We start from the raw sequence: 11,235 nt of genomic DNA, 5'->3' as shown, positions 1-11,235 counted from the left end.
TCTTTCCATCTCTTTTTAAACTTTGACTCGAATTCTAATAAATTTTGAATTAAGTTACATATTCATTTCAATTAAATACATAACTGTTGTACGATAAGATATAATCATCCTTCTTATTTAAAAAATATAAACTAATAGTATAAGAAGAAGAGAATAATTTGCTCGCTGTTGGTATATATACAATATGTATATACGATATTATATAATGTGTAAAAATGTTTTGTTATACGATATATATCGTACATATTTTAAATGCTTAATTTATAATGTGTGAATCCTGCTTATATTAATTTATTTAAAAATTTAGCTTTTTCTTTACTCGAAATAAGCAATAACGATTTCGACGACAGTTACGTAACATATTCATGTGAACAATACAAATTATGAACTGTTTGAGTTATAATTATGATAATCATTTATATTAAACTGGCTGTATAACAAAAAACTTTTTTAAACCGCTACAAAACGAAATATTGAAACGATCTACGAGTTCTATTCGCATCCTCGAAATTGGTGTTAAAATCTATAAATTGAGTTTGCGTACAATATCCCCTTATGTTCCTTTTTATATGATGCATTTAAACGCGATAAAAAAATTGAAATCTTCGTTACTCGTTGCAAAAAGTATTCGAAGCTTTTTCTTTGTATATATATTCATAAGTATCCTTTTTATTTGTTCACAATTTTTTGCAGAAAACAGCATATAACTATACTAGTAGCTTATAACTATATGTTAGCTTTCTCGTACTATGTGTTTTAATAATATAAAATATAATATTATGTGTAAAATATAATCAATAACAAATAACTGACCAAATTTGCAAATTATTAAGAATTCTTTCATAATCCAAAATGTTAAGATATTTTTCGAATAAAAGATTTTTCAATACATTATATAATATTTATAAAATTTACAAAAATGCAATTATGAAAAAAGTGAAATATTCGAGATGAAAAGATAACCGAGTTTGATGACATATTAAATCTTATCAATGATATAATGGTATACATTTTTATGTTACCAGCATCTAACGCACGCGCGCGCATAAGTGTTTCAAGTAGATACAAATAATGTTATATACAGTTCAACTTTCACTTACTATTTATATATAATTGTATGTACATGTGGGCGTGATATATTTATTTACAATAAATAAACAAATTATTTATGTATTATATCTTTAGATGCATACATTTATATATATATATATATATATATATGTATATATGTATATACAAAACTTTCTGATGACTTTTCTTAAAAAAAAAAAAAAAAAAAAAAAAAAAAATAATAATAATGTATATCGTCTATACATATATTTAATACTATAATTCTTTGACTTTTTCAAAAAATTTTATTTTACAGTAGATGAAAAAAATACTTTTACTTTACTCTACCGATTAAACTTTTAATGTTTGTTAATATGCAATCGTATACTTATTTAGTATTATCTGGCTACATGTGTGTAAATATATTACACACACACACACACATACATGGGCGCGTGCGCGCATACATATAAATATATATGTATAAACAATATATTGAGATTATTTTATACATTCTCTGTTAATATGGGTTTACTATTTTGATACACGATTGCCTAGCGTACAATTTTTTTTTTTATCTCACTTCATATATATTTCTCTCTACTGTCTATGTACATATTTTATACAACCACGAGTATTATATATATTACATATCTTTGAAAACTGCTATAAAGATTCGTTCGAATCAGAGTCATAATAAGTTTTAGTTTGAAACATTAACAATTTCGTTGAATTAACATCGCCTTGTTGAATAGCTGTCAAATTCTTAGATTTGTCAGATTTAGAGATTTGTTTATTTTTTGATAAACTGCTAAAATTATTTTTTCCAAGGGAAATACTTGAAGACGTATTTTTTCTTGTATTATTAAGTCTTGAATTAATATCATTGCGAAATTCTTCATTATCCAATAAAGATTTGTTTATTTTAGCTTCTTTACTGGTTGATCCCACTCCAATTTTTATATTGTGCATTCGATTGGCGACATCATGCTTCTCAAAAGAAGAATTTAATGAGTTTGAGTGTTTGCTATTGCATTTGTTTGTAATAGAATCATTAAAGAATTCTTCCAAATTGGCATGATTATGATATTGCAATTTATGATGTATGAAAGAATTTTTGTATGCCTTACGGATAGGAGCAATATAACTATTATTTTCTTCAGAATCTGAGGAGTCTGAATAAAAAGTTTTCGTTTGGAAGACTATGCCATGCATGACATCCTTACGATCTAGCCCATTCCTTTTCACTATTGCATTCGAACATCTTTCATTATTATTATTTATGCTTCTGTTGTAATTAAGAAAAGAAGCTCTTTTCTTTCGTTTATCTAAATTTCTACTTTTAGCGACGCTATCATTGTCATTCTCATTTGGGGAAAACAAAAGTTTTTCATTTTCACGCATCTTTAAGGAGGTAGTTTTGTTATCGAAAGATTTTATCTCCATTCCACTTGATCCTTTTTTTTCCTTGATTGATTCAAAAGTTTCTCTTTTTGTTTTAGGCTCTTTTGAAGAAAATATCACTGTCTTTAAGTTTCTGTTATAATAATATTTCTCCTTATTAGTAGCAACAAATTTAGTCTCATTACACAAATTCTTTTCAGTGATGTTTGTTTCGTCTAATTTTGATCTTTTTTTAGGATGTTGTATCATTCGAACAAAATCATCTTCATCCGATGACGTGAAAGTTAAAACTGAATACTTAGTACAATTATCTTGGCTCACTTTATTATCATTTTTATATTGAACTGGAAACTCAGATTCTATCTTGTCAAACATTTGATGTTCTGCAACAATATCCGATATATCAATTATATTTGGATCATTATTTTTCTTAGATTTGGTACGTGTTCTAAATGAATAATTATTATCAACTTTGTCAACTGTTCCAATACATGCCTCTGCATTTTCGCACGTCGAAATTTTAGACATTTTTTCAAATCGACGTTTTCGTTTATTATTAAGCAGGTTTGTATTTTCCGAAATTATGTTTTTATCAGCAAAAATATTTGTATTATTAAAACATATATGTGAAGGTAATCGTTCTAATGCAATTTTAATTTCTCGAAGTTTTACGTTATCTGTCTTGTTTATTCCACATGTATTAAAAGAATGTGTTTTAAATTTACTTAATATCTCTTGCTGCTGGGAGTCAACTGCGACGTCACTTTTATTCGAAAGTTCGGTTTTCATAATTCTATTTGTAGAATTCTTATTTACCGATGCTGGTAATCGTTCCAATATAACTTTAATTTCTCGAGATGTCACGTTACCTATTTTATTCGCTCTATATGAATTAGAAGAAAGTGTTTTAGATTTTTTACTTAATATATTCTTTTTGCGGACAGTATCATTTTTATTCAACATTTGCGATTCCATTGCTGATGATGGTAATCGTTCTACTATAATTTTAACTTCTCGAGATCTAACATTTTTACAATTTTCGTTTACTGGAGATAAGCTTGGAGATAATTCTCCTAATGTAGTAGTATATGGTTCTTTGTTCTGACTGACATCAGTATTAATTAAATTTGATAGTCTATTATCTTTCTCTTCTGTATTTGAAGCAGAAAAATCGTCTTCGATATTTAGTCTCAAATTAAGAGAGCAATCACTCTCTTTTGAAAATGAACCAGAATGCTGAGCATTTATTTTACATTGGCAAACAAGAATGGTACTGTTGTCGCTATCTATTGTTTCTAATTCTACATTTTCGACTTCACAAGTATATAACTTACTAGATTTATATAAATGTCTATTGTGTACGTTGCTTTCTCGCGTAAGATTATTCTTGGAAGATTTGAATTCGTGTTGTTTAAAGGAAGGTGCAATCCGCTCCAAAAGAACTACAGGATTTATATTGAAGGAAACTAAATCTTCCTTACATCTTTCTTTTCTCACAAAAATATTTGCATTATTGTGCTCTGAAAGCAAAATATCATCTTGTTTATCTGAATTACTGAAATTTTGGTCCGATGAAATTTTGATGGAACTGTCAATAATATAATTTTGAATTTTGTTAGTGTTTGGCAATTCATCACTGGTATCGGTAATATTTTTGTCAGAAATAGAATAACGTTTTCTTCTTTTTTTTCTTTTCATTTTTTTTAAACCAAGATTCGTTTTTTCAAAAGATGACGAATTTTTGCTTTTGCCTTTGTGAACTAATAATGTTTCCTTTTTAATTGTACAATCAGAATCTAAAGCTGGATGTAAGTTTTGCTTTGCCCCAGATAATCTACTTATACTGTGTCTCTCAGTTTGCGTTAAATCTACAGGGGAATTCCTACCTGTATACAATTTCTTACGATAAAAAGCTGTTAAACTCGTATCTCTCGTAATAATTTCTTGCGTAATATTTTCTGACCCGCCCTCCTCATTAGAAGTATCCAAGTCTTTTTCTAACATTTTGTCTTGATTCGAAGCGCCGTTGTTGTCACCATCCTCAGTCAATCGTTTCGATGTTTCGTCAAATTGCCGAACAGTGTTGTCTCTACTTTGAATGTCTAAACCTTTTCGGCTGGTACTTGGCACATTCATCTTATCAATATGTTCACAACTCTGCGAATGCATATTAAGCTGCATTGTGTTACCAGATGTTGTTACTATGTTAGTGGTCGGTTGCTCGCGTGTTTTTGATGCTACATATTCTTTTGACATCGAACACAATTCAATATCTGGAATATTAGTATTAACATTGCTATTATCATTGTCTGTTGTACAATTGATTCTTGTATTTCCTACGCAGCAAATCTTATTATCGGATGTAACTTTTGCATCTTTAATATTCCTTGAAAAATTAATATTTTTGTCACATTTTACACTTTTTATAATAGCTATAGTATCTGCTTTATTTGTAATATTTGTATTTGATAAAATATAAGCCGCAGTGTTTACAGAACTGTAGGACGACTCACTTTTATATTCCTGTTTATTACCTTGATTTATTATATTTGAAACAGATGAATATAACGAGAGTGTAATCTCTTTCTCGCTTAGAGAAGCTCCAATTTCAGACGATTCATTCTCATCTATAAGCGCTTTATAGGGTTGATTACCAGTGTTTATCCAATATTGTACCATGGTTGCTGGTTTGCGCATAGGTATTCGTACAAGATGTTCACAACTGTATTCTTCCTTACAAATTTCCTTTTCTATTTCATCTTCATCGGGCTCTAAAGTATCAACATTTAATTCTATATCATCAGACATCTGAAAGTAAAATATAAATTTTCTATCAATTATTGTAAATGTATCAAAAATGATTTAATAAAGGAATAAAAAATACCTCTTCAGAATATTTGCCAAACAAATTAACCCAAGCTTTTTCTCTAATTTTCAAAAGCTTTTTTGGTATTTGAAAATTAAAGATGTGATCTTTGGTTCCAGTAATCCTACATACAAAATACAACAATGTTTATTAAAGATAATTATAATCGCATATACACACACATTATTTTATATATATATATATATATATATATATATATATGCATGAAAATTAAGTAACCTTTCGATGCTTTGAGAATAAGATTGTGAAAGGAAGTCATTATTGACATTCTTCACGTAGTTTTCCATAAGTTGTTATATCCTTCAGTAAAATCAAATAAAATATGTATGTAATTTGTGAACAAATTCACAGATGCAAGTTGAATACATCTTAATCAGACAAATGTTTTCTTTTCCGTAAAGGTTATTTTACATTAGTTGCATCGTAGCGTCGCAAATCATGTGATCCAATCAGCGTCAAGCTAGCTTCATGCTGATTGGATAGTATGGCGCTTATGACACATTTACAACATTGCGATGCGACTAATGTAGAATGACCTTTATATATTGGCTGCGTTTAGCAGAGAAAGCAAATCAATGAGCGCTTAGTGATTCTTTATTGTGATTGTTTCTTACATTTAGATCTTTGTTGGATCTAAATGCAGAAACCAATCACAATAAAGAATCACTAAGCGCTCGCTGATTTGCTATTTCTGCTGAACACACCCAATGGTCTAGTTTCCACCGAGCACTTCAATCTGGTTTCAATTAGGAGCGAATTAAATATAGTAACCAGTTTCCATCGGAAGTGAAAATGGAGTGAATTGGATTTTTTTTTCAAAGTTACCAACTTTTAAGGCGTAAGAAATGAACCAATCATATTCATTATTCTTCTCTAAAGTTAATTGTAATTGGATAATTTTTTACAGCTTAAGGCTTACTACACTTATTGTAGACCCAGCCTTAACGTTTGTCGACATTGTCGAATGTAGTAATTGGCTATTGTATAAAGAATTGCTAGAGTTTCAATTAAGAGTTTAAGGGTGCCAAGTGCCATTAAGGTCATTCTATATTAATCCCATCGCAGTGTCGCAAACGTCATAAGCGCCGTACTATCCAATCAGCATCAAGCTAGCTTGACGCTGATTAGATCACATGACTTGCGATGCTGCGATGCAATTAATGTAAAATGACCTTTACATGAAGCGCGGAAACGCGTAATGCGGAAACGCGTAATGCGGAAACGCGGAAGACAAAATTACTAGATTTCTGCGATCCGTTCCGTTCGTTTTGATTGCCTTATATTACATGGAGCATGGAGCACAATTTACATGGAAAAGCGGAATGAGGAATTATAAAATAAGAATGTTTAGCGAGATTTATTAATTAAAATGTTTGTATTCAATAGACGAGCTGAAAAAATAAACATTTATATATTAATACAAATTGCAATGAATTAAGTCAACATAATTTTAATAATAAAAGAATATATAACTGTTTAGTTATCATCATATTTGGCCGGTGTTCATAGTCCGATCTTATATTTAAGGTCGTCTTAAGAGCTCGTTCAACCAATAAAATCATGCTATGCGGCTACTTCATTGGTTGAACGAGATCTTAAGATGGTCTTAAATATAAGATCGGACTATGAATACCGACCATTGTCCCGCTTTTCCGCGCAAATTGCGCTCTATGTGATATGAGGAAAAATTAATTTGCAGAACGAACGTGTGTATCAAATGTCTTGTTCAGTGTAGAAAATACAAAAACTTTTTTGCAAAATGAACAAAGTTATTATGTTTATTAGCTAACAAATACTCAAATACTTACTGGACCGTTCATTATAACCTCGTTTTTATTTTCTGTACACTTCTATATAGCACACACACAAAAATTTCGCTTTTCCGCTCAAATGGATCCTCTCAAATAGGAAGAAACGACGAAAACACGGATTTTAGTTATTATTATTCTTTCCGCGTTTCCGCGCTACATGTAATGGCACCCTAAAAATCCGCCATCTGATTGATCTGATAGCCAATCACTAGTCGTTCAATGTTCGACAAATGTTAAGTGAAACCCAGCCTTATTACGCGTGCGTGATGCGTTAGCTGGCAGCTGGCAGCACTATACATAGTTGATTCTTAACGTTTTTCTTATTTGAAACAGTTAAGAAAAAATGTAGCATATAATATAATATATCACAAATCTTTCTGATAAAAGCATATACTGTGTTTTGTAATTGATTTCATAGTAAACGGAAATTCAAGAAGAAAAAGAAGAAGCATTGTAGTAAATTTTCAAATTGTTACAGAGAGAGTGTGTATGTGCTATGTCGGAGATTAAAGATGATCCACGAGAAGTTCTCGTTCTTTTGAATTCGTTAGGATTCGTTGGTATTACGGCGGCTCAATTAAAAGCTTTTATGAAAGGTAAATGCATTGATATTTTAATTTTTTTATCTGTCTGTTTATATTCCTAAGGTAGAATTAATCTTGCAATAAAATTGATACATATTCGCAAGATATCTTCCTTATAAGTTATAATGATTTTCTAGATTTAAAGCTCTACAGAAAGATAAAAGAACACGAAAGACAACAACGGAAAGAAGAGATTAAAACAAAAATAATTAATAAACAACAGTCTCTGATTAAAGAAGCTTCCGAGCATCAGAGCACAGATTATTCCTTAATTAATATTGTTCCTTCTGAATCCTCGAATTCTTTTGATGATGAATCATTAGTACAAGTTAGGATAAAATGCATTCCGATGGAAGATATCCAAAAACATACTAAACCAACTGGGATAAAATCAGATGAAAAACTATCAACGATAAAATACCAGAAAGAAAATGTTCATCTAATCGAATCTGATAGCTGCAAACAAAATTATTTTAAAACTAAACCTTCTTCGATTGATAGATGTTCAAAAAGTGAGAGTAGACAAAGTGCTTCCAAATGTTTAGTAAAAGAAAGTTATTTGATGGAGGAATGCAGGCTTAATTTAAGAGTAGAAAATCAAATAAAACCAGTAACTTCAGTATTGGAGCAATCAGTGTGTAAATCTAGATTATCAAATTATGTAAATGGATCAGAGTCAAAGAATGTAGCGCCAGATACAAGTGGAAATATACGTACACAAAGTACCTTATCTACAAGATCATCCATTAATTCCAGACATAAATCGTGTAAGCTATACATTGTCATACCCATACGCGCAAACGTGCTTATGTGTATCTGCGCATATGTTTAAAACTATACACTTATATCTTAATGTATATATACACACGCACGCACACACACACGCGCGCACACACGCACACACACATACGTTATATTTATTTACAAGTTTCAAACTTTGATTATATTTAGTTATTCGACCATGGAGATTGCAACCACAAGCACAAAAGGTCGTTAACAAGAAATGTGATCCTGTTGCTCTTTATCAAAAGTATCAACAGGAATGGAAACAGATTTCTTTCCCTGGAGAAACAAAACATTCAAAAGTAAGATGGGCTGTACGGGAAAAAATGCTTGGTACAGATCCACATCCTGTGGTATGTGGCAAATCAGAATATTAATGAGGAGAGAAAATAAGAGAATACTGAAATGTTTAATATCATTAAAAACTTTTAATTTTAGCCACTTTTTAAAAAATCCACAAGTGTACCAATATTAAAGAGGAAATGATATAGATGGAAAGCCTTGGAAAACCATATGGAAAATTGTTACAATGAATAATATGACAATAATTAGATTACTTTATGTGATAATCTTTTTAAAATGACATTGTTAACACACAAGTATTGTAAGTATAGATATTCAAAATGTATGCATACATGAATAATTGTATATATATGAAAACTAATACACAAGTTTCTTTAAAAACAGTTTTTTATTTTTGATTAAGTTTGAATGGATTTAATAATTTAAAATCTGTTCTATGTAATTGATAAAGCAGTTTTTCTTCTATCAATCTGGCTGCTTTCTCTGTAAGTACCAGGGTATTGTGTTTCAACATGCTATACACGTTTAGACCTGTGCAAAAAAAAAATATTACTATAAGATTTCATATAGTTATATATAATAGAAAATGTGTAACAATAAATCACAATAATCGTACTATATCCTTCAATGGCTTTGTACATTGCACATTGCCAAACTTATTTCATAGTTTTACTATTAGTATATGTATGCCAAAAATATGATTCTTAAGAGAAAAAAAAAATTTACATTAATTTTCTTCAATAATTTTAATTATTTTATATTTTATTGAATAAAATGTTAGTGTTTTTAGTAGCCAAATCCAACATTGACAATGTATGGCACAAAATCATTAGAGGTCATCATTTAAAGCTTTAAAAAGTTATAAATATATTAATTTTTTTAATCTTAAAATAATTTTCAAACACAAAATCTCATATGAAAAAAATTTTATTCTACATTTTCAATTTATTTTTGTATGAAAAAAAAAATTTTTTTTTTTAGTTTTATTACAATTAACTACTACAACCATGTATTAAACTGTGTGTTAAATGCATATAAACTAGAATACTATACTTTTCATTGTCAAGGAAGTCAACAATGAGCGTATTGTTTGTACAAATATATAATAGACAGTATTTGATTTAAACATTACATTTTAATAAATTTTAGAAGAATCTAACTGTGTAAGATAAATACATATTCTCTCAATAAATTTCAAACTTAATTTCATATGAACAAAGAACAAGAATGAAATTCTTAAATATTTCTATGGTTTATACAAACATATAGGCGATGTATTTACACAAATATTAAATTAGCCATTGAGTAATAATTTAACTTGCATGTATATTGAGAGAGACACACAGTTTGGTTTGCACAATTAAGTTTATCTAAAAATCAAGATGTAATGTGTAATGTATAATATGATATTATTTAAATATACTTACCATAAACAGGCATTAGATTAATATGCTTAATTTGATCGGTAGCAAGCGTAATATTTGTGGGCATAATATCATAGCTATCTACAAAAAGAACCGATGGCCCCCAGTTTCTTTTCTCTATCAATTGCTCTATGTAAGAAGGTTCAGATGTTGGAATTTCTAATTCATCAACTATGTGTAGATCATCTTGCGCAAGTTTTACAGATAGTGTCGATGTAAGACCTGCTACTCTATTATAAAATGGCAACATATAAAAATGTGTTGTAGGAGAACGAGGACCATGCGCTACTCCACCACCTCTCCACAGTGGTGAACGTATACTTCCATGACGAGCTCGCCCTGTACCTTTCTGTGGCCAAGGTTTCCTACCGCCACCTCTGACTTCAGCGCGTGTTTTCGTATGCGCATAACACTAAAAATAAAACAATATATAAATAATACTATTTTCACTTGTAATAGATACAAATAATTAGGTAATTATATTTATACTCACCACCCAACGGTACATTCTTTGCCATTGTACATTCTGGTGGATAATATCGATACGAGGTGCGGCCGCATAGATATGTGGATGCAAAGTGATCAAGCCTAATTTTTTTTCCTCCACAGTATCTAAATTTTCTAACCACACTTGTCGAGGTTTTTGATACACATTAGTTGCGTCGTCATATTGTATCTTTGAAATAATTGGCGTAATATCTTCAGCTTTCGTTTGATTTTCTACGATCGTGCAATATTTACTCAATTTTAATGTTTGGCAAGTAGTTTTTTGCAACTTGTTAACAATTTTCCGAAATATCATTGACATTTTTTTTCACAAAAAGCCAATTATATTCAAATATGTATAATTAATAGGATATAATATATACACATATGTAAATTCACACCATTCACACCATAGACATAGAACATAGACATAAAAGTATAGATCGAGCGTTTGCCTTTATTTAGGGTGATTCCACAATAGCTGTCGTAATGTCGGATGTCGG

General features: G+C 29.8%; 3 protein-coding genes across 5 annotated transcripts; 1 reads left to right on the top strand and 2 right to left on the bottom strand.

Moving 5' to 3' along the window:
* Nucleotides 1–635: 635 nt before the first annotated feature.
* Nucleotides 636–5,761, bottom strand: LOC140663808 (uncharacterized). 3 transcript variants are annotated; one of them, XM_072888288.1, is made up of 4 exons: nucleotides 5,561–5,761; nucleotides 5,339–5,444; nucleotides 4,989–5,262; nucleotides 636–4,727 (listed from the first exon to the last, which is right to left on the bottom strand). In XM_072888288.1, the coding sequence occupies exons 1-4, from the start codon at nucleotides 5,626–5,628 to the stop codon at nucleotides 1,717–1,719; spliced, it is 3,459 nt and encodes a 1,152-aa protein (XP_072744389.1). In that variant the 5' UTR covers nucleotides 5,629–5,761; the 3' UTR covers nucleotides 636–1,716. The 3 variants fall into 3 exon arrangements, with proteins under 3 accessions (XP_072744389.1, XP_072744388.1, XP_072744391.1); XM_072888287.1 differs by having other exon boundaries at nucleotides 636–5,262; XM_072888290.1 differs by lacking the exons at nucleotides 5,339–5,444; nucleotides 5,561–5,761 and having other exon boundaries at nucleotides 636–4,840; nucleotides 4,989–5,127.
* A 1,686-nt stretch (nucleotides 5,762–7,447) lies between these two features.
* On the top strand, nucleotides 7,448–9,203 carry LOC140663765 (uncharacterized). The gene is made up of 4 exons (XM_072888212.1): nucleotides 7,448–7,748; nucleotides 7,874–8,503; nucleotides 8,688–8,872; nucleotides 8,958–9,203. The coding sequence occupies exons 1-4, from the start codon at nucleotides 7,649–7,651 to the stop codon at nucleotides 9,003–9,005; spliced, it is 963 nt and encodes a 320-aa protein (XP_072744313.1). The 5' UTR covers nucleotides 7,448–7,648; the 3' UTR covers nucleotides 9,006–9,203.
* Mrpl4 (mitochondrial ribosomal protein L4) lies at nucleotides 9,192–11,161 on the bottom strand. Its single transcript, XM_072888213.1, has 3 exons — nucleotides 10,740–11,161; nucleotides 10,250–10,658; nucleotides 9,192–9,353 (listed from the first exon to the last, which is right to left on the bottom strand). Exons 1-3 carry the CDS (start codon nucleotides 11,052–11,054, stop codon nucleotides 9,211–9,213), a joined length of 867 nt encoding a protein of 288 aa, XP_072744314.1. The 5' UTR covers nucleotides 11,055–11,161; the 3' UTR covers nucleotides 9,192–9,210.
* Between the last annotated feature and the right edge of the window lie 74 nt (nucleotides 11,162–11,235).

The sequence above is a fragment of the Anoplolepis gracilipes genome, chromosome 3, assembly GCF_047496725.1.
Source record: "Anoplolepis gracilipes chromosome 3, ASM4749672v1, whole genome shotgun sequence".
In the NCBI taxonomy this organism is placed as follows: Eukaryota; Metazoa; Arthropoda; class Insecta; order Hymenoptera; family Formicidae; genus Anoplolepis; species Anoplolepis gracilipes.
Note: the sequence above shows the minus strand (reverse complement) of the source record. Positions and strands in the feature narration are given on the sequence as shown.